At 27.0% G+C, this 23,644-nt stretch overlaps 1 protein-coding gene across 3 annotated transcripts in view; it reads left to right on the forward strand.

Annotated features, from left to right (window-relative positions):
• Positions 1-1,144: 1,144 nt before the first annotated feature.
• LOC107442961 (cyclin-dependent kinase 11B) overlaps positions 1,145-23,644 on the forward strand; it is a 39,390-nt gene continuing 16,890 nt past the window's right edge. Inside the window, exons 1-8 of one of the 3 annotated variants that reach the window (XM_043050717.2) lie at positions 1,145-1,513; positions 7,418-7,545; positions 9,552-9,670; positions 11,395-11,659; positions 14,907-15,016; positions 16,706-16,876; positions 18,828-18,968; positions 23,272-23,301. In XM_043050717.2, the coding sequence (XP_042906651.1) occupies positions 7,418-7,545; positions 9,552-9,670; positions 11,395-11,659; positions 14,907-15,016; positions 16,706-16,876; positions 18,828-18,968; positions 23,272-23,301 (964 nt within the window). In that variant the 5' untranslated portion in view covers positions 1,145-1,513. Of the gene's footprint in view, positions 2,907-7,417; positions 7,546-9,551; positions 9,671-11,394; positions 11,660-14,906; positions 15,017-16,705; positions 16,877-18,827; positions 18,969-23,271; positions 23,302-23,644 lie in introns of all 3 variants that reach the window. The other 2 variants (XM_071179045.1, XM_043050718.2) reach the window with 2 other exon arrangements.

Genomic DNA, 23,644 nt, shown 5'->3' on the forward strand with positions numbered 1-23,644 from the left:
TGATTTGTTATTTCGCTGAATTTCGTCCACCCGCATACAAATAGATGTCTCTCTGGCATTACCTATTATTTTGTTGCTTTTGAATTTTTGAAGAAAATAAATAATATATTTTTAAATGATAATATTCTGCAGGAAAGGAAAAAAATCTGTTACAGTTAATTTGGCGAATTTTTGTCCCTTAATGGTTCGAATTTTATTTGATATAAAAATTATCATTAAAGGCTACATAGTATGTGATATTTTTAAATTAATGTGCTAATTGTTTTAAAATGAAAATATTATTTATGTAATCCAAGAAAAGTTTAGAATTCTTATAAAAAGGCTTGTTTCTTTAAAAATTATGCTAAATTCGTAAGCTGGTATTTATTTTGAATATTAATGTATGCAGTTAGACTACTTTTAGGTATTTAAGTAAATGAAATTATAAATCACTATCAGTAAAATTCATTAAATTTATTATGTCAGAAAATATAAATAATTTTACGAAAGTGGCGTTAGAATGAAGTGATTAGGAAACAAAGGGATCGCAATAATAATCACAAAACAAATCTTTGGGGAATTGTAGTTAGAGGGTTAAACGAAGGAGAGAATATATTTACATTAAGTGAGTACCTTCAGATCTGGGAAAACGATCTGTTTCGCAAAAAGAAACGACGATGGTTGCGAAGTAATCATGGGGGCTGGTGAGCGGCAGCAAATAGGGGCGGCTCCTGCCAAAATTGTTGGAGTTGAAAAAAAGAGTAATTTAAACACAACTTTGTTTACTAGATATTCGATTCAACAAATGATTTAAAATTAATCAGCTTTATTTATATATTTAAACTTTCAAATTTTGTTACGCAACTGGAACCTCTATATAAACACAGAACTTCCCGGCTTTCTACAAAACGTAATTTGTATCAAATAAACATCTTGTTTAAAGCAAGTTTTTGTATAATCTATTTCGTAAAAAAGTTTTCACAGTAAAAGAATTTAAGCTTATATTTAATTGAATTTTTGTCAACTTTAAATTCTAGAGGACGAATATTACGAAAAAATATAGTTGTAAATGTTTAGGTTCTCCTGGATCTTTTAAAGCATTTGTGATAAATCATACACAGTGTGTCACGGATCGANAAAGCGGGCATCCAAGCAGTTGGCGATAGATTTCGTTTGGCAATCACCCATTTCAGCTGATCGCCAAAGTTTAGGGTTATAAGAGGGCGGTCAGCCAAGACAGTGCGATTTAATATATATTTATTAAATATTTTTAATTTAACATGAGCATGAAATTAACTGTGACTGTGATGTCATGCTGCCGCTTGTTTTTGTTTGTTTACTACCTCAACTACAGATTGATTTGGTTTGATTAAATCTTAGAAAGTATTTAATTTTTTTGATACATAGAAAAATTCATACAAAGAGTGAGACGGTTTCAGATTCTAACGCAATATTGCTGCAATAACCCTTACGTTTAAAAAACTCCGAAATATGAATATTTTGTGAAGTAGAAGGATTTTGACTGCGAATCATAGTACGATTGTGTTCAATATTTTTATTTTGTTTTTTCAGTGTATTTAATAATTTTGTTTGATCGTCTCAATTTTTTTTTTTGTTTGAAGTATTTGTCTAGTATAGTCAAAAATAATTTTTTTATTATTTGATCTTAATTTAACAATTTTATGTCGTTTTGTATTCTTAACATTGAATCAGTTTTCTTTTGTTTGATCAAACTTTTAAAAAAAATAATGTAAATTTTTTTTAAATACTAGGCATTAAAGATGATATTTCAGTATCGGGATCTGTTGCCCCAACTAGCATACAATCGTCAAGGTGCCAAACAGATTTTAAACTTGCAATTTTTTTAAAAAGAACACATGTATGTGTTTGCTACGAGTTAAACCTTTCGAGTTGGTCCCTTTCTGTAATATTTTTATTGGTTTCTTACGGGCCACTGCCCGGAAGTTGCCCAGATTGGGTGATTATTCTGCCACAAATTATGATACAGAAATCTCCATGTTATAAAGAAGTAATGCACTTCTTTCTACGCTATAGCATAGAAAAAGACGCATTTCTTATTTATAATCTACTCGGATGGAATAAAATATTGTTTTTCGTCTTGTCTATAAGTTTATTAATTAATCAAATTTCTCTTCATTAAGATTTTGCGATGTGGAAAAGATTACCTTATTGTGATTTGTCCCGACTCTACAGTAAATATGCAGTTACATTAGCATAAATTATGCAGTAGATGTTTAATTATATTCCTGCTGGGATTAGGTTGTGTTAGGCTTTTCACTAGGTAAGGGGCATAGAAGTTTGGTTGTGGTTGAGTTTTGTCAAATAAAACTACGGAATTGTGGCTTAAATCTTGCGACATCTATCATGAAAGATGGGAAATACTGCACTTTTTTATGTTATGCAGCCCTGTGGTGCTGCCATTTAGGTGTGAATGAGAATTTCATATTCTAATAGGCCATCTACTGTGAAGTGCTGAACACTTGAAAGATTTTACGGGTTGAAAGAATGTTAGAAATACTATAGTGGTGTCAATGCTGAATTCGAACCACTGTTCAGTCACTAATAAGATTAGCCCTCTCGGTTATATAATCAAGGTTCGTACAAGGAAAATTGGTAACTGTCACCGAAGATGAGATTCAAGAAGAAAAAAAATTTCTTCCCAAAACTGAAAATCGACAGAAAGTTAGACACCCTATCATATTGTGGAACTTCACTCTTTTGTTTCCAACACCATAATTTGCCAAATAAAGTATTAAGAAAAATGATCAGATTTTTTGCTGGATTGACCGTCATTAGGTGTACCATCAAGATTCTTCTATTATTCTTATGTGTTTCTAAAGATGAGTGTTAGCATTTGAATGTGTTATTTCAGGAACTTGTAGCTTCTGCCTTGAGAGTGTTAACAGGTTTTTTTTCCAACTCACTTTTGTTTCTCAAATTACGTTATTATTGATGTTTTATAAGATATTTTGATAATCTTCTTTGTTTATTTATTTAATATCTATTTTTTTTTTAAAAAAGCAGTATTTTTTATTTAAATAAATTCTGACATATGCCTCAGATTTGAAAGCTTTGTCTGATGTGAGATCGCACCTGTTTACTTTAAGAGTCGTCTGCCTTTATAAAGAGATAAAAGAATATTGTTTATTAATATAAGTATTTGATTATTTATTACTAAAAGCCGATGATTATTTATGAAGTACATTATAGTTTTCTCTTTTTACTAGTGATACATTTCTGATTCCATTTTGTTTTGAGTTTTTTTTATTAACAATAAATTTATTTCATATTCATTAAATTAATTCCTCTCCTTTATTAATTTTTAAATAATGATTTTTTTTAAGAAATTCAGTTGATCTTTTTATATTTTGCCTTGTTCGTTTAATATTTTTCTTAGGGCTTCTTTTAATGAACCTTCCTATTTGGTAATTTTAAGTGTAGTTTTTATGTAATTTGCTTATAAGTTTTCCTTGTTGTTATTGCTTTCTTTTTTTCATATAATTAGGAAAGAATATATATTGCATTTTTGAAACATTATTTTTGATTTATATTAGTTAATTTGGTGATTTTAAAAAATCTATAGTTTATTATAATTTGGTTTTATTTTATAAATTATTATAATTTGGCTTCACTTCATTTAAATTTCGATTGCTGGTATATTTGTTAGTTTCTTTTTGTGTTGGTTTGGTTCATGGGTTAAAAAGAGGTCCAATTTTTGTGGAAAACAAAATTAAAATGTACTGTTTTCTATATTTCAAACTTAAAAAAAATTTTTTTTTTTATATTTACAAAAATATTAATTATTTTTTCTCGTTTTGGTTTTTAACTTTGTTGAATTTGAATCAATCATGATTTATAAATTTCTTTTTTATATGTCTAAAATATTGGAGGGGGTCTTTCCACAATTTCTTATTTTTAAAGCTGAGAGCAACATATACCCTTCATCTCCCCTACTAATGAGGTCCATGGTTTGGTATTTATTATTAAAAATATATTTTTTTAATTATTTTTTATCTATCTCTCCATCTTATTTATGGCACTTTTTTTAAAAAAAATTGAAAATATTAATAGTGAGATGGTTCTTGTTTTTTTTCTTCTATTCTTAGAAAGATTTAATTGCTATAAAAAAGAAATTATTTGTACAGTACCTTTTAATTATGTAAATTTTTTATTATTATTTTTTTAGTAGGACTTAGTTTTTTAAAAGTTGTCCTTTTATTTTATTTTTATTTTATTAATAAATCTTTTCCTCTTTTTTTGTTTTCTTGCAGTTTTGTTTATTATTTTAGGATAATTTATTATTTTTTATGGCAAAGGATTAAATATTTTTGTTGTTTATTTATTTATTTTAGCTAGTTCCTTTGTAAAAAGCATTATTTTTTAGTTAATTCTGTTAGATTTAACTTTTATTAGATATGGATTAATTATACTATATATATATTTTAAGGTTTCCCTTTAACTTTTTTAACTGATGCTATTTATTGTGTTATAATTGTTTATACCGTGTTATATACTAATATATTGTGTTATAATTGTTTATTACATATTTGTTTTTAAAATGTTCTTAGGTTGATTAAATGTGATTTAACTTTAATAATACACAGATTATTTAGATATTTTTATTTTTTGCATCATTTTAAGCAGGGTTTGTTGATTTAAATCAGCTTGATTTAAATCACGATTTAAATCATGATTTAAATCAAATGATTTTTTTTTAAAAAATCATTGATTTAAATCAATTTTTTTTATTTTATATATATTGATTATAAAAGTTAAAAAACAGTGTTTTAAATTATTGATACTTTTATTATTTTCTTTTCTTAGTTTCAAAATTTATTTTAAATAAATTGTTGCATTAATTAATTTTAGTTAACGAAATTACTTTCTTTCTTGGTGTGTGTTAAATTCCAACACATTGAAAATTACATTTTTAAAAATCTTTTGATTCTTGAGATTGAAAGCACAGATTAAAGTAAACATTTAATGCTGTCTTAATATAGACTTGCATAGCTGTAGAAAGTAATTATTAAACATGAATTGTTTCAAAAAATAATGTAAATATTGTTAATTAAAATTCTACCCTTTGAAAGAAAAAGCATGGAATTAAAATCTACATTATATTTTATTGGTGGAAAATGTATATTTCTGAAGCTTTTTTAAAAGCATATTAAAAAGAAAATACCTAATTTGCCAAAAATAGAAAGAAAAAAAAAGGCCAATAAATTCAGATATTTTTTCCCTGATATAGTGTCATTCTTCCCTTTCAAAGTCTATTTGAAACAGTAGGGTTATTAACTGGTATTTTTTCTCATAATGTTTACAGTATCTTTGACATCTGATTTTCTTATAAAGAAATTTGTGAAAAAAATTCCTATGAGTACATAGATTTTTAAAAAAAATATATTTTTAGCTTAACTTATCTATTTTGATATAGAATTAAAAGTGAATATTTTAATATAAAAATATGTAGATTAAATATTTATTTTTTGATGAATGACTACATTTATGAACACAATCTGTTACATTTATTTTGTCATTTTAAAAATTAAGCGGGAAAAAAAAAGAAATTTTAAATTAAAATTATGGTTTGCTTCCTGAAACTTTGTTTTAATAGTTAAAGTACAGGGGTCTGTCCAAGTGAAATTTACTACCGTTTACCGGTACCTACACAAATTTAACTTTAGGGAAAACGGTAGAACAATTCCATGAAATACTTTTTTCTCAAAATTTTATTTTTGTGTCTCGTAAGAAACGATAAATCCAAATTTTTAATTTTCAAAAATTATGTCTGCATTTTCACAAAAGAGTTATCTTTCAGAAAAACCTAGACAGACCCATAAAGTATTCTTTAAATTTTCTATTTGAACTAGTCCTTAAATTTCAATCATGCATTTGTTTCAAAATGGTTGCTATGCATTCAAAGCTATGTATTATAATGAAAAATTATTTTAGTAAGTTAAAATATTGTTATACTATAGTTTTAATATTAATTTAATTTTGATTAAGCATTTATAAAGTTTTTTCAATCATAAATTAAAGTTCTTACAGTGTATTTGAGTAAAAATCAAAAAAATCTGATTTAAATCAAAAAAATCCGATTTAAATCAAAAAAATCCGATTTTTTTGATTCTTTTAATAAAAATCAAAAAAATCACAAACCCTGATTTTAAGTAATATAATTTTAAATGACAAAATACAAAAGTTGAGCCAAAGCGGTTCATGAGAAATAGAACTTTTAAGTATCTGACTTTTTTTTAAATTCTCAGAAATTATTCTACTGATTTGGCACAAATTTTATATTTTGCCGTATAAAATAACATTCTTTAAAATTGTGCAAAAAATTTTGTATCTTACAATACAAAATCTTAAATAAAATAATAAATATTTACTAAACATTATTTTTTGCATGGAGATCTTATGAATCTTTGGATAGACAAATTTTATAATTTTGTGTAAAAATTTTACAATTTGTTTAAAAAGTTCTCAAGATATTATGAAATGTGCAAAAAATAAAATTAACAATAAGGGTTTTAAACTTAGGAGCGCTCTCCTGACCAAACTATTGGGACCATGTTTCCCAAATTATGGCTGCCCCTTTATTTTGGGGGTCAGAAAGCCGAATATGTTGAAAAAAATGTATGTTTATTTAGAGAAGGTACCTTTTTGTGTCTGATTTCATAACTTAAAATATAGTCTGCACTTATATCATATTTGAGGTCACCCCCTCGAGCCATTCAGATTAATTCCTAGATCGTGAAAATCTAGTCATTAAATCAAAAGTTATTTAGGGTAACCGTTTTTTTTTTTCTTTGGTGCAATGTGCGTTATCTCTGTTCTTATGAAAATCTAATTAAAAGTAATCGTTGGAAATCAATCTACAATAAAAAGAAACAAAAACTTTATAAAAAGTTGAAGAGTTACTAAGAAGGAACGCCAGCTTGATATTATCGAAACTATTTGATTGCCGGAAGAGTCTATTGGTTTTACATTTTAGCTGTAGTTTTTCTACAGATACATCAAAAATTATACTTCTGAAACAATGACTGTATAATTACTTCAAATTTATTGCAGCAAAATCAATTTGAAATTTTTTGCTTTTAATTTCAATTCTTTTAATATATGATTTTAAAGTGATTTCACATAAACTAAAGTAATTTTGTCAACAAAGTTTTTTTTGAACTAAATTACTAAAAAAGAAAAACTTCTAATAATACTTTTAATGAATCTTATCTAACCTTCTAATTCTTCTAAAATACTAAAAAAAGATAAGGAAACATTAATGACGTTACTCATGCATATCTAAAAACTCTGTATTTAGAAAATGAATCTAATTTTCTTCATTTATATTCATGTAAGTGTTTTAATGTTTATTTTCAATGGATCAATTACGAATGACTCATCCATGAAATTTCTTTAGATGGCTTATCACGACAATTTGAGAACCATCCCTCTGACTGAAAATTCTGAATCCGAGGAAGATGGAGAAATAGAAAAAGATAGTTCACCCAAAGAGGAATCAATTCATAACCAAGATGATCAAGATAGGTAATACTACAACACGTTTAGCAGCATTCGCTTTTTTTCTACTTTAATTTTCTTTAAAAGTTGGTTTCAAGAAAATGGCACGTACAGTTAGAGCGTTGTTATCTCTGCTGGTAGAGAGGCATTGGTAATCAATTTGGTCTAAGAGTCTACATCTCTGGTTTCGTAGTCTTAAGGTGCACTTTAAATCTACCGTAGTTGATAATTCTGTTATTGGTTGTGGTATTGAAGAGAAGGATATCAGGTTGTCTGACAAATTAAATGGTGGTTCCTGAAACATGGCCAATAAAACATAGAGAGACTAAAAGAATTGGGCTGGATGATGATGCAGAGTTAATACGAAATTTTTTTTTCTATTTCGATGAGTTCATCTCTATAAACTATAGTTTTTTTTTTCTTTAATATTTATTACAAATTTGACTTTTTAGATTAAAAAAAAAAGCATTTTAAAAGTTTAATGAATGAAATTATACAATTTTTTATGTTTAATTGCTCAGTGAGTTTTATAAAGTCAAGCTACTAGATTTCTTTCCATAATTAGAAAGCTTTGAAAATAATATGTAAAAAAAGTCAAGTTTTAATTATTAGCCTGTAGCAAAATCCTTGTATTGTTTTAAATCTGCAAAACCATAGCTGCGAACTCTCTCGATTCATTCGGGAGACTCCTCGAGTCTGGTGCCTTCTCCCAAACTCGCTATGCGATTATGAATCTCCTGAATTCCATTTAAAAAATCCTTAACAATATAATTAGATTGAAGTAAGAAAATTCTTGTTTTCTGGAGAGAAAAAAACGTTAATACAAATGATGATCTTGCATCTGCAGCTTTTAAAAAAAGCTGTCGATTATCGGTTTCAAGTAAAAAAATATTAAAAATGTGAACTTGAACCGGTTCTGCTTCAACTAAGTCAGTGCTATCCAAAGTGGGAGAAGGAGATAACTTCATCCAAGATGAGGAATGACCTTTTTAAATGCTCTCCATGGATCCAGATTGAATTGAGCTCATTCTAATATGAAATCCTGGTTTGGGCAATGATTTTGCGTTGAATTCCTTTCTGCTTGACGAATTATCAAGAATAGAGGTTTGAAGCGTAGTTACGATACCTGGGACATTTTTATTCGTGTATAGATCATTGTTTTTGTTTTTCGCTCCATGAATGTGCATTTGTTGGAAGAGGTGATATTGTTGTGCATTTAAAATTTTGATTTTGCCAAAATTTTAAATCCTGACATAGTTACGTCTGTTGATTTTAGTCAAGGAAAGAATTTCTTTGAGTTATTTCCAGTATCGTTAATGCTCAAAGAAGGTGAATCAAAAGAAGGGATTCACTCACAATTTTGCGAGTAACAGGTGGAAAACATAATATCACATTGATAAAAGTAGAATGGATAAACAGTGCTCTCTAGTAAGTCAAATTGAACATCCTTTGGGGAAAAAGAAATTTAGTAAATTGGCTGACATTAAGCTATCCTTACTGATGCAACATTCAAATACTGAATGTGAACAGACCTTCAATCGAGTGAAGAAAAATCAAACTGATTATATAGCTTCTCTCTCTAATGAAAATGCTTTGAATGCCAACAGTTAAAAATGCTTTGAGGAAGATTTCAGTAGAGATTTCAAATTAAGATTTTAATATAATATTAGATTTAGTTTTTAATATTGTCTTTTGTGATATTTAAACATATTTTTTGATTTTTGTCTATTTTTATTCTTCTAATTAATAAATATTTTTCTGTATAAATTACATATTTTTTCTTGTGTTGTATTTTTTTTTTTGACAAATCCCTATTCAATTTTTAAAAAAAAATCCTTTGCCATATTTTCCCCCCCTTCATATATGGTGTTTCTCCCTTATTTTGATTTTGTGACTATGAGAAAGACTATGAGAAATTATTTTTACATCTTTAAATGAAAATATTATTTCATTTATTTGTTATTTGCAAGCTCAACATATTTCCTGCTGGAAATTTAATTAGATTTTAATTATTTTTTCTCCCAATGCATTAGTGAAAGCTCAAAGGATGAAGGGGCAGAATCTCTTGACATCAAACCTCCTCAAGCAACACTCAAGTCTGAAAGTTCCAGAAAAGAAGACAAAAAGAAAAACAGACACAGAAAGCACGATTGTAAGTATTAACAGCTTCTGATACAGCAAACTTGGAGGAAAACACAATACTATATATGATTTATATTTCATTCAATGTAATAAATATGTTTTAAAATTGACTAATGCAATTTGTATTTGATTTCGAAGTTGGCAAAAAATAGACTAATTATTAAGTAACATTAGTAGCAAACATTAACATTTATTAAAATTGCCTAAACATTTAATGCTCATCTAAGATTTTTTTTCCTACTTATTAATTAATTTATTTTTAAAAGTTTTGATACAACAGAAATAGCACCATCTTTTTCTCATTTTCCTAATCATTTATATTTTATTATTGACACTGCTTGAAATGCTTAATGTTTTTTGTCAGAAATATTCAACAATTTCGGCCATAAGGCCGAAATTGTTGTTCAAAATTGTTGTCTTTAATTAACGGTTATGTGTCTGGCAGAAATTTTATGTTCTCTTTCTTGTTCATAAAGTTTCTTAGTTAAATTTTAAAAATTTTAAAAAAATGTTCATAAAATTTAACTAAGAGCGGTCCATAAAAAAGGTTTCAATAAGCAATTTAACATTCTAAAACAAAATGGATTAACTTTTGATTATTGAAAATATATTGCGATATTAAAAGCTGAAGTGACAAATTTATTTGTCACTACACTACAAACTGCTTTACACTTGTTTGATACTTTAAAGATGATTTAGTTACTATTTATTAAAGTCACATCTATAATTATTTTGAGCTCAGTTTTGTAAATATAAACTGTTATATGATTATTGCAATGGATGAGTTGTTGATAAGATTTTCTTATCAATATTACATGATAACAATCCTTGAAAATAAGTGTTTTTATGAAATTGAATGTATGAAGTAGATTAGTAGCAGTATTTTTTTTTTCCTGAAATAAGCACGGGTTTTTAGCACCTCTGAATTAGATGCTCATATTTATAATTAAAGGAAGAGCATTTGTTTTTCTCTCTTATAATTCCTGAAAAATTTAAACTGGAATACTGAACAATATGTGCAAGGAACAGTTTAGCCTAAATTCTAAAAAAGTTAGTTTGAAAGAGACAAGTGAAAAACAAGTTTTTCTCATTGCACATCATTTAGAACTGCAGATAATTTATTTTCCAATTATTTAAATGATTACATCACTGATGTTTGCTAGCTTTCAGCTCTATTTAGTCTCAAACTAATTTTGCAGGTTATTTGTTCTTGATTATTTGTTTATCTTCAAATCTTGATGTTAGGTTAAAACTAATATGGTTCAGGTGGAATTACTAAAAAATATCTGAAAAAATCATTATTTTGTTTCAAATAATAATTTTAAAATGTGTTTCCATAATACTAAATAATATAAACTCAGCAGTAATTGAAATAATAATAAAAAAATTCTTTATATACTGAAGTTCTGATTCTGTGGTATAAATCTTGACTATTATCTGTGTTCAATAGTTGATCAATGTTAGGTTTCAAATTATACTGAAAATAATTTTAATCTTTATTTTATTGTATTCGATTTCTCATAACATATTTTGCCCAATTTGCAAACATAATATAAGGAATGCAACAAATAAGAATAATAAAAATATTGAAATTATTTTAAAAGTTTTCATTGTCTTGGTAATGCCTTTCAGTTTTGTACATGATGGAGTAGTGTTCATTAATAAAGTTTCAAGAAGCATTTTGCTTTTAAATTATGAACTAATAATATAGAATAAGCAAATGCTTGTTTACAGCTCGAAGGCGGGAGCACCACCGCGGCCACGAAAGGAGTTCTCATAGAGATCGAACTGCTACTTGGGTCAGAGACTCCAACCGAAAAAGCAACCGTGAAGGTGATAGTCGAAATGTACGCTATAGAGACGAGCCCAACCGAGAAAAAGACAGAGATAATCGTAAAGAAGAAATTCGCATTGTGTCGGCTGATGTGAGAGAAATTAGATTAAAGAAGGATTTGAGGGAATCGAGAGGTGATGCTAAACTCAAAGATGAAAGACATGTGTAAGTAAATGTTGTATGTTAAAACTGTTTATCATATGATTTTAAGTTAAATTATTATATTAAATTACTGGTTTAATCGTAATAATTGATTTTCTTTCTAATTATTATTTCAAATTATTAGCTAAAGTTGTTGTACTTGTCAGCATCTTTGGTTAATTAAAGTTATTAAATTGGTATGCAAAATTTAGCTGCAAACTTATATGCAAAAATATTATTTTTTTAATGTTTTGGGATTCTTCTTTCAGTGTGTACAGTGAGCAAAAAAAGATATCACCATGAATAACTATTATTCTAATGATCAGATTTTCAAGTACTAAGTGTTAATCTTAATAGTTCCAGAGGGTGACTTCAAATATGCTACTTATTTAGTGCTTACTGGTAATAAGACAAAACATGCTTTCTCTAAACAAGCATATAATTTTTTTTTAATTACATATTTGCATTCCTGACCCTCAAATTATGAAGGGTTGTCAAAATTAAAAAAAAAAAAAATTTAATCATAAATTGGGGACTATGAAGCTGTATATATTTGGCAGTAATCCCCAAAAAATAGCTAAACAATATCACCACTGCAAGTAGAGTAATTCAAGATAATTATATGCAACTAACTATGTGATTGTCAAGAGAAGAAATATCCAGTTGAAACAATAAAAAAGAATGAAATGAAAATTGAAACTTTTTCATTCATAGTTCAGAAAAGATTTTTATTAATAGTTAATCGAAAATATTTTGAAGTTTCTATGCAACAGACCTTATTTGTGGTGCGTTCCAACTAAAAGGCAAATAAACTAAACTCAGTGGCGCGACAGCCCATAGAGGGCCAAGGCCTACTGTGCCCATCTCAGTTTTCTTGACCTTGGGCTCTGGTGTGCACGAGCAGATGTTCTGGTCAGGTGGTCAGCCGAATGCGGAACCCCCAATGTTTAGTTCCCAAGCATGCTTGGTACTCATTTATCGACCCACTGAAGGGATGAAAGGCTGAGTCAACCTTGCCCGGCCCCAGGATCGAACCAGGGACCTGTGGCACGACAGCGCGAATCGCTACCGCTCAGCCACCGGGCGTCAAAAAGCAAATACCCTTTAAAAATAATATTTGAATCACTTTACAAAATTATTTATAATTTTACAGAATTTAAACATGTAAACTTTTTTTGATATTCGTGATTTTTACATTGTTTTAATTTAATTTATATGAAGATTTCATGTAAATGAAGTATAATGAATTTAAATAAAAAATATACCAAATTTATATAAATCATTGCTGAGTTGTAAGGCTAATCATTTTTACACTTTCAATCGAGTCTCCTAGACAAAGAAGTAAAAAAAAAAGGCCCCCCCCCAAAAAAAAAAAATTCAGAGGTTTTGGAAGAGATAATAATTATAATATACTTACAAAAGTTTTATATATTTTAAATTTTTTTTTTTAATAATTGAGGAAATTAGTGAATGTTAAGCGGCATTTTAAAAGCATTGAAATGTGTTATGTTTAAGAATAACATGCTGTAATAATATGTTGGATATTGTATTATTCATTATTTAAATAATGACTTTATTCTTCAAAATATTTAAGTTACATGGTTTTCTCTGGATCAGGATAATTTGCAAATAGCATTCTCATGTTTCTTTATATTCTGAAGCAAATTTTCGACAATTTGCCGTCAAAAATAAAATATTGCTCAATATGTTCTTTAATTACAATCAACTACATTTTTCACCAACTATTGCTACTATAATTTTTTGTTTAAATCCTTTATTTACATTTACCAACTTGTTTTGCAATGTTCTAACCATCATTACATGTTTGTATATTTGTATGTATGTATATACATATATTTGTCAAAGATAGATAGGATAAGAAGATAAAAGGCTATGTTTATGTTCACCACAATATTTAATTTCATTAATTCTATCTGGTTGTAAAAACTTAAATTTCGAAATTTTAAAGTTAAAGATTATTGCAATATTGATGCTATAGTTTTTTTTTTATGGTTTTAAGAACTGCATGAACTCTGTTAAAGTGTAGATATTTGCTTCTACAAGCATAAGATTCTGATCCAAATAGAGATGAAGATCTAAATGTAGCACAGTAAACTTGATGATAAAATCTTCAATAGCTTCAAAAAATATGAAGAAGGTAATAAAAGTTGGTATGTTTATTAAAAATGGGTCTCTGCTCTCAAGACTCACCTGACATGATTGAGGAAAATGAAAGTGACTCGAGGAAAAAGAATTTAAAGTTGTAAAAAGATTGTAAAGTTTGCAAAAAATGGAAATTGGAGGTGAAAAAGCAAAAGTAGAGAAACCTCAGTGACAGATAAATCTGGATAAATAAATCCTCATGCTATGAACAGATAGTGAAAAACTCGTGTCCTTAAAGAGGGAGTCGGCAGTCGTATGAATAAAACAAGATTCAAGAGAATCAATAAGATCTGAGAGGCCAGGGGCGGAAAAAAAATTTGCATTGCAATAAGTGAATTTATGCTCAAGATTTCAATAATCTGTGGCAATAGCCAATTGTTTATGTTAATCTTTACTTTCGGCTACAGTGGTTGTCGTAGTTTTGTTTTTCGGATTTATTTTCGATTTTTCATTAGCAACCATACATTTTCTCTTTCGAATCACTTTTGTTTTCTTCATTTATGTATGAAAAATCTCAAGAATGGGCGTCTATTTTGAAGCGCATGTAACATTAATTAAAAAAAATATATAAAGATGGTTATAAAAGCTCACATTTCAAACGTTAAAAAATATGCATTCATTCTCAGGCTTGCCAGATATAAATGACTCGTGGCGTCTATTTTCATACCCTGATACGTGCATTTCACCCATATGTATAATATGAACATATTTACAATCTAATATTTAGATTATATTCTTCTTATCTAACTTAATGGGTCTAACATTACCCTAATACTTACTGTATTCATTACTGTAATTACATTTGAGGAATGGAAATTTATTTCACATTAATCTTTCTTAATTTTTTGTAATTCTGGAGTGTTTCTTTTTTTTTAAATTATGTTCTAGTTTGCAAATACTTTATCATTGTGAACTCAGGTATTATTATAAGCAATAATGAGTAATATTTTAGTGAAAGTAAAAAAAAAATGTAAGGAAAAGTAAAAGAATGTGATCATTTATTGGACCTATTATTCCTGTTGATTGTTGTTTTTACTAAAAACTTGCATTTAAGTTTTAGTTAAAATTTGAATTTCAGTATCAAATGTAATTTTATTTATGATTTTAGAGATAGCTTTGAAGAAAAAAAGAAAGAGTGGAGACAGAAGCGCTTACTTTTCATGGAAAAAAAACGTGAAGAAAATAAGACACAGCTTGACAGGTCTTGGATAAGGGATGGTAAGTGTAATTAAAAATATGTAGTTTGATTTTTTCCAACTTGCATGCAAATATGCATATTTACTGTAATTTTTTTTTTTTAATATTGTATTTATGTTAATTTTTTAGTGTTTGGAAGTATGTAGAAGATACCAGGCATTTTTATAACTATAACTTGGTTTATTTCCTTCAAAAACAACTAAAATACTAAAAAGAGTTTTGCAAAATAAAGTCTATCATCAGAGTAAGTGAAAAGACATCAGTCCGGGGAAGCTGATTTGCATCTTGAGAGATTTCGGTTTCTTCCAGCCGCGTTGTATTTTAATGAAGATGACGTTCGATGTGATGAGTCTTTGATGAAGCCACAATTTTAAGATGCTTTCAATACTATTATCAGCAACTTTTAAATTTTTAGAAATTTATAAGAAAAAAAGTTTTATGTCTCATTATGTTTAATGCAAACTATTGTCTGCCCCATTTTTCCAAATTGCATAATTTGGTGATGTGGTTACATAATCAAAATAGTCAAATGTCAATATTTGGGAGAATACAGCACCACATGGGAATCATAAGGCCTGTATTTTAAATTCAGAAGTTTTTTTCTGGAAAATCCAAGTGTGCAACAAAATATGAGGGAAGAGTCTATTTGAGATTTTGAAATTAACCTCCATCATCAGGGAATGAAATTGGGGGTAAAATTTAATATCGGGTGCATCTTTTGCACATATATTTTTAGATCTGATGGCATGATTATTTTTCTCAGTTAATTGACCATATGCTTTTTTTTTTACTCTTCATGCATGATGCAATTAATGATAGAAAATTAAAATCATATGTTTTTAGAGCATACAAAAAAATCAAAAAGAAGATATATATCTTATAATGCATGGAAGGTAGCTATCAGTATTATAATGTATTTTTTAAAACCACTTAGGCAAATAATTCATTTGAAATATTGATTGTATAAAAAAAATGAAGTATTTTTCATTAATTATTTCTGAGTTCGTAACCTTAAATTATGATTAAAACCAAACAATATTAAGTGAATCTAGAAATGAATATCAGTTTATGTGAATTTTTTTATACCTTTTACTTCCTTACTTTTTTTTTTCAAATCATTATTATAAATATCTAAACCAGCTGTTTTCTGAAAATATCACTGATTTTCTTCTTTTTTTTCCTTCTGTTTTGCTAAGTTTTAGCATTTTTATTTTTAAAGAACATTCATTAAAAAAAATTTTAGGTATTAATAAATTACGAGTAATGCTTTTTAGTGCCAATAGAAGTATTTAAACTTTGTGCCGGAATAGACATAGGATACTAAAATAGACTCTTAGGCTAATAGTTAATTTGAAAGATTGATTATAAAATTTAAGTATTTTTCATTAATATATATCAATTGAAAAAAAAATGGTTAAGTAAATGAAAGAAGTTTAATTCAAATAAAAAAAGTCAGGAATATTTTTAATAAACATTTTGTTGAGATCTTAATAGCTGCTTATAGTCAGAGATTTTTTCATAAATATTTAAATTGATAACAAAATTACTGTCTTAAGCATGAGATTAAAATAATTTGAGGATATTTACTGAAGACCTGATAAACATGTTGTAAGACTTTTAAGTTCCGGGGAAATTGACCTATGATTTATGCTGTTTTTTTTCTGTCTGACTGTGAAAAATGTTTGAGGTGTATTATTACTTCATGTTTAGATAACTTATCTAGCGGTAGAGATCTGCGTGAAAAACTTAGAGAGAAAGAAAGGCTCCATCAAGAAAGGGAAAGACGTTTAGAAAGATTTCGTAGTCCACCTAAGGAATCAAAGGATGCGCCATCTGCGGTGACTGAAGAAAGAAAAGAGAAAGAACTTCATATTACACCAGGTTTAATTAGTTTACATTATAATTATTAATTTAGTAATTTTTGTTAATTATTAAATTAATGCTTTCAATGATACAACTTGATTTGAAAAAATGTGTATTTAAGATATTCAGATTAAGAAAGGTTAAAAAAGAAGTTTTGTGCAGGGGTGACTACTTGTTAATTTGTGTGAATTGTGTAACAAGTCATTTCTAATCATTGTATATGCATCATTTAAAACAAACTTTTATTAGATCTTCTTTCGTTTAACATATTGAAAGTACATATTTTAATGATTTAATTTCAAACAAATATTAACATAATTTTCTGATTATGTACAGTCAAACCTGTTTATCTCGAATCTCGCGGTAGAGGCGCAAAATTTGAGATAAAGAGGTTTCGAGTTATATGGACACTTTAAAATTAAATTTAATTAAGAAATTCTTATAGAAGTGTTTTAGATGTTTTTAGTAGAAAAATGTAGGCATTTCTGTAAATTAATTATACCACATACATCTATCTATTCACATAACATTTTTTTAACATACATTTAACACTGAAAAAAAAATTTCAAAGATTTTTGACGTATAACCTTATTTGTTTCGATTATTCTTTTAAGGTTAGAAAGAACGCAAATCTCTCATAGCCAACATTTACCTGGGATTCAAGAATAGTTTATAAGAATTCTGCAGCTTTACATTCAATTTTAGTTCATCAACATGACCTTCAGTTTCTTCATCTGATATTCTTTTGACATCATCTATGATTACCTCATCTGTTAATGTTCCGTATCTGTCGTGTCCACTTGTAAAAATCTTCAAAATTAATGTCAACATTAAATCCAGATTTTATTGCATTCCATTTTGTTCATCATCTTCAGAGCTATTCTTAAAGCCATTTTGGATAGTTTTTAGAGACACATTTCTCCAGGCAAAACAGTAATTCTGATAGCATCGTAACATCTTTATTTTTAGAAGAGAACTTTTTTTTATTAACAGCATCTACAAATTTGTGTACCTACTGTTTTATATAGTTCACTTTAAAACTCCTAATTATCCTTTGATCCATTGGTTGCAATTTTGAGGTGAAAATGAATTTCTATTCTTAGCTTTCTTATCTATGTTGAAAAGCTATGGTCACTACTCATTAACCTCTCACTTACTGCCAGAATCATTGTATTCCTTTCTATCGTTAAGGAAGTGCAGGGATAGTGATTGAAATTCCAAGAAACACCCCCAACCTGTTCATCTCTACTTCCTGTGGATTCATTAAATTCTTCTCTGTCTGCAAGTTCTACTGATAAAGAAAGTTTTGACATTTGTGCTCTACTATTAGAAATACGAGGAAAGGAGGTTTTTAGAAGAAAAATTTTTTTTTTTTGACGTAAACATGAAAAATACATTGAGTTTAGATAGTAAATGTAGGGAATTATAGAAATTTTGAGATAAAGAGGTTTTCGACATTTAGAGGTTCAAGGTAAAAAGGTTCAACTGTATTAAGTCATCATTATATTAATTTATTTAAAATAGTTTGCTGCATTCAGTCTCTCAAATAGTGTGTTTTTTTTCTCAAAAAAGACACCAGCAGACAATTTTATTTTCCCGACAGTTGTACACTTTCCCAAGATCTCACTAATTTGTGATAAGTGATAAAATGTAATATGTGTAATCTTTGAAAATGTAAAAGTGTTACAATAACATCCCATGATAAGTTTATTTGATGAAAGTTTAGTCATTCTGGATTATTAAGTTAAATTTTAAATCCAATAGTAGTGAGGTAAGTTACTGACTCATTTCTTATTATCGAATTCTTTGCATAAGATTTTGTTTTCTAGGTTTTTATGTAAGGTGTAAAAAAATGAGAGCAAATCTTATTTTACATCAAGTCATAAGAATTTAAAGTTTATAAATAAAAAAGAATTCAGCATTTAAAATGAAGTTTAGTTCTTTTTATTTATTTTTATTGTTTTACCAGAACCATTTGTGGATGAAGAACCCATGGATTATGAAGAAGATAAAGTAGATGAAGATGAAAGTGATGAGAATAGTGATGAAAAGGAAGATAAAGATGGAACAGAGAGTGATTCAGGAAGTGATACAGCAAGTGAAAGTGAAGGTAAAATTTCAAATAATTTTCTTGGCCATGAAACATTTCTAAGTAATAAAACACCTTTAAAGGGTTTAAAGAAAATCTATTAAAGGTTCTTCACATTTAAAAAAACAAATAAATAATATTTTATTAGGCAGATTTGTAAGTGTCTTGCTTTTTGTAATTTGTTTTTCTTAGCTTTGCAATCATAAAGTTATTTTTATGTGGACTTGTGATAAATTTGTTATTTATCTGATGGTGATTTGGGGCCACAGATTTAGATATTCTTGTTTGACTACACTCGTTAATTTTTTTACCGATAATATTTTTTTATTTAATCATTTTAAATATTGTTTGTTTACTCTTTATCTTAGTAAAAAAAAAAAACATTTTATCCAAAATTAAATTTTACTTTAATTTCTTATGATCTTTACCTTTTTAATCAAGTCATCCTACACATGGCGCAAATTCTCAGAAATAAATAAATAACCGTTACAAAAATTTTTATATAATTTAAATTACTGTGAAAATTAATTTAAGTTTTTTGTCAGTTAGATATCAAATGAACAATTATTTAATTTAGATCACAAAATGGAAAAAAATCAATATAAACAGTATTTATATTTAAGTGAATGTAAATTTGATATAATTTAAATATATTTTCGAATATAAAATTATTTTGCGTGCAGCTACGCGAACGTTATAATTTAAAAAATTCATATAATGTACAGTACGCAAAAAAAAACGATATCACCCTGAATAACTTTTGTTCTAATGATCGGATTTTCACGAACTAAGTGTCAATCTTAATGGTTCCTGAGGGGGACCTCAAATATGTTAATTAATTAGTGCTAAGTATTAATTAAGTTACGAAATCAGACACAAAAACTTACTGTCTCTGAATAAACATATATATATTTTTTTACATATTTGGAATTCAGACAATTGAGTCATAAATTTGGTCATAATAAAGGTTTATATATTTGGCGATAGTCCAGAAAACTGCCAAAGAAAGTCGCCAGCGCAAATTAATATTTTAAGGTAAACCAATGACTAATTCAAAAAAAGAATGCTTAATTTTACAATGTTGCTGAGCAACCAAGCAATGACTGAAAAAAATTTGAAATAATGTCTCGGTGAGGTTTAATTAATAGTTACTCGGTAAGGTTAAAAATAAGTTTTACATAAGTTATAGGCACAGGTTCTTAGATTGAAAAAATAATAATTCACTACTTTGAAAAAAAATAATGCAGTAAAATTTTTTTTGCTGCAAGCCTTAACATTTTAATTTAAGGACATAAAAAAATTCAGTTTACAATTGAAATTTCAAGAGTCGAATGTGAAAATGGAATGTCCCCTAGCACCAGGAATCGAAGTTAAATACTTACAAGGACAACTATTTCAAACAAGTTAGCGTTTCCGACCTACTCGAAGTTGTTTGAAAAGGTATTTTTTATATATCTATTCCCAAGTTTATTCTAAATATATTTTAGGGTATACTTTCAGAATATTTTGATGGAGTTTATTTTTACACCCTTATTTACTTAAAATTATTAAATGATTTGCTTAAAATAAATTATTCAAGCTACATGATTTAATGCATTTATTCTATAATAGTAAACGGGGCTTCAATCGCATATCCTTAACCTTGATACCGCCATCATTAAATAAATGGAATAAGCTTAGATAAATAATAAAAGTTAATTTTTTCCTCGTTTTAATTTTCAAGGAAATATGTTTCGATCAAACAGATTTCATTCTGGAAATAACGAAATTATTGAGTAGGTCCCTTGGAGCAATATCATTCTTATTCTCTTTTGACGAAATATAGGAAAAATTGTTTTTCACAGTTTCTGTAAAAAGTATGTTAGCCTTCTTGCTATGTTTTTTTTTAAAAATATTTTTAATCAAAATAAGTTCGGAAATTGCGTATTTTTTATTGCATTTTTTTTATTTTTTAAATCAGATTATTCTAAAATTGGCACGGCTTTGGAATCTTCTTACAATATTCAATTTTTAGTATTTCCTGCTTAACAAAATAATGCATTTTTCCTGATAACAAATTATACTACAATAATGTTTAGGGAATCGTGCTAAAGAAAAATATTAAACAAAATAGTTTAGTATATTATCCAGAAAAAAATCTACATGGAATCATAAAGAAGGAGTAAAAGATATAATGAAATAATTAGTGAATCACACGTGGTCAGATAATTAAAAATTTAATTTCATAACTAAGATGTTAGGACATTTAAGATACTGAGATATTTTAAGGCGCTTAAAATTTTTTGCTATGTATTCGTCAGCTTTTTAAGTTCGGTATCTTTATACTCTTTGTAGTGACTTCTAAAACATCAGCACTATTTTAGATAATCTATGTTGAAGCCACAAGAAACAAAACAAAAAAAAAGATAATCAATGATTTATATTCTTTTTTCGAAAAAAATATTATGCTTAGTAAATAATCAGCTGTTTTGCATTAAATGATTTTAAACAGCGGAATATATTTAATTTCTTAACAAAGTTTTATTCTTAGCTGGCAGACAATAATTCTTTTAAAAAAAACTTGACTATAATTTAAAAAGGAACTTTACTTTAAGGAAAACCTAAGTACTAAAAAAATTGATTAGTATATTAATGAAGAAATAATAAACGTAGTTGGGTAAAGAATAAAATTTTTAAAAACGTTAAAATTTAATTAAATAGTTCTGAGAAACACTTCCGGACAGGTGATTAAAAAATTACTTTTAAGATTAAGACGATATATAAGATGTTGAGAAATTTGCGATGATGTGAGATATGCTTAAATATGTTTACTATGGATTTTTATGATTATATTTATAAAAAATATATTCAAGAAATTGATAAATATTTTATTCCAAATCTATTCATACGCATGTATATTATTGAAATTGTATCAGCTATTCAGAAAAAAAAACTAAAAAATAATCACATTAAATAAGCACAATCTGGTGTATAATCATATTAGATCAGAAGCATGCTTTTATAAAACTCGACCTTCGTTGAATAAAATGTTTTTTATTCAATAAAATGTTTTATACAAATTTCTTTACTAAATTGCAAATAGAATTTTAGACAACTAAAAAAAAAAACATCGTAATTTATAGTTTTAAAGAAATAAAAATAAAAAGATTAGCAAACGATTATTAGCGAAAAAAATATATGAATTAAATTTTATGTTACGCGCGCTAAGTCAAGTTCCTCGTAAGTTTATCATATTTTAATATTAATCACCGGATTTAATCATTTTTTCATTGTCGCCAAATTATTATTTTTTTAAGTAACTCACCTTTTAATAAATAACACCTTCTCACCTTCTAATAAATAAAAACAGTTGAAACTTTAGATTTTTCAATTGAAAAATATGTAGATTAATATGGTATAAAAAAATCCATACCTTATAATTCAACATTTTCTCGTCCTCACTGTAATTAAATAATAATAAATAATTATTAAAAATTATTTTTTTAATGAAATTATCTTTGGGTAAATGAGTTTTATGAGTGAGTGAAAAATTTTTTTGAATTACTTCACTAGTTTTTAAAATATGACTGAAAAAGCATAATTAACATTAAGGTTTCCAAACTTTGAATCGCTCTCCTGGGCAAACTATGGGGACCACATTTCCCTGATTGCGGCTACCCCCTACATTTTGAAGATAAGGAATCCAAATATGTAAAAAAAAAATATATATATGTATGTTTATTCAGAGAAAGTATGTTTTTGTGTCTGGTTAATTAGCATATTTGAGGTCACCCCCAGGAACCATTAAGATTGACACTTAGTTCGTGAAAATCTGATCATTAAAACAAAAGTTATTCAGGGTGATATCTTTTTTTTTCGGACTGTACATTTATTTTATTTATTTATTTATATTTTTTTAATTTTATTATTTAGTTTATTTTAAATATCAAATAAATATATGCATGCATTACCCTTGATCATTTTTTCTCCGAATAAAATATTATTGAAGCCAAACTTTTTTTTTAAAGAAAAAAGGACAACCTTGAAGTATTTATTAATTTTCCTAATTAAGAAAAGTATTTTTGACTTAATTTGTTTATAAAAAAAAATCAATCATGAAGTTTAGATTTTAATAAAAAACTTAGCTTAAAAATTTGTTTTCTTTTTTATTAATATTTAATTATAGATTATATTTTGAGTGATGTTTAAAATAAAAATAAATTGAGTTGCATCTTGACTTGCTTTTTTAAACTTATTTTAATATCAATTTAGGATCTTAAGTAGTATATTATCTTATACTACTTAAGCTCGTTCAATATCCAAAATTTACTAATTTATTTTACAGTTCAACAAGAGCCATTATCACAAAAATCAGGTATTTATTTTCTTTAATTTTTCATTTTTTTTAAAAAAAATTTGATGTCCTTAATATGGTATTGGTGTATATTATCTTTTAACCACCTCAACATATAAAATGTTTTCTAAGTACATGATACTGTCACATAAGTTCTGTTTTTTCTACAGTGATGAAACTACCATTTCCTCACCGGGTATTAAAGTTATTAATAATTATTTTAATATTATTATAATTAAATTTCTTATATTAGTTAGTCTTAATAGCAATTAGACACAGTACAAAAATTAAGGTAAAGACTTAGGATGCTTATGTACTTTATTATTGAAATTAAATGATGCCATAAACTGTCACTGAAGCAAAA

The sequence above is a fragment of the Parasteatoda tepidariorum genome, chromosome 3 (assembly GCF_043381705.1).
Source record: "Parasteatoda tepidariorum isolate YZ-2023 chromosome 3, CAS_Ptep_4.0, whole genome shotgun sequence".
In the NCBI taxonomy this organism is placed as follows: domain Eukaryota; kingdom Metazoa; phylum Arthropoda; class Arachnida; order Araneae; family Theridiidae; genus Parasteatoda; species Parasteatoda tepidariorum.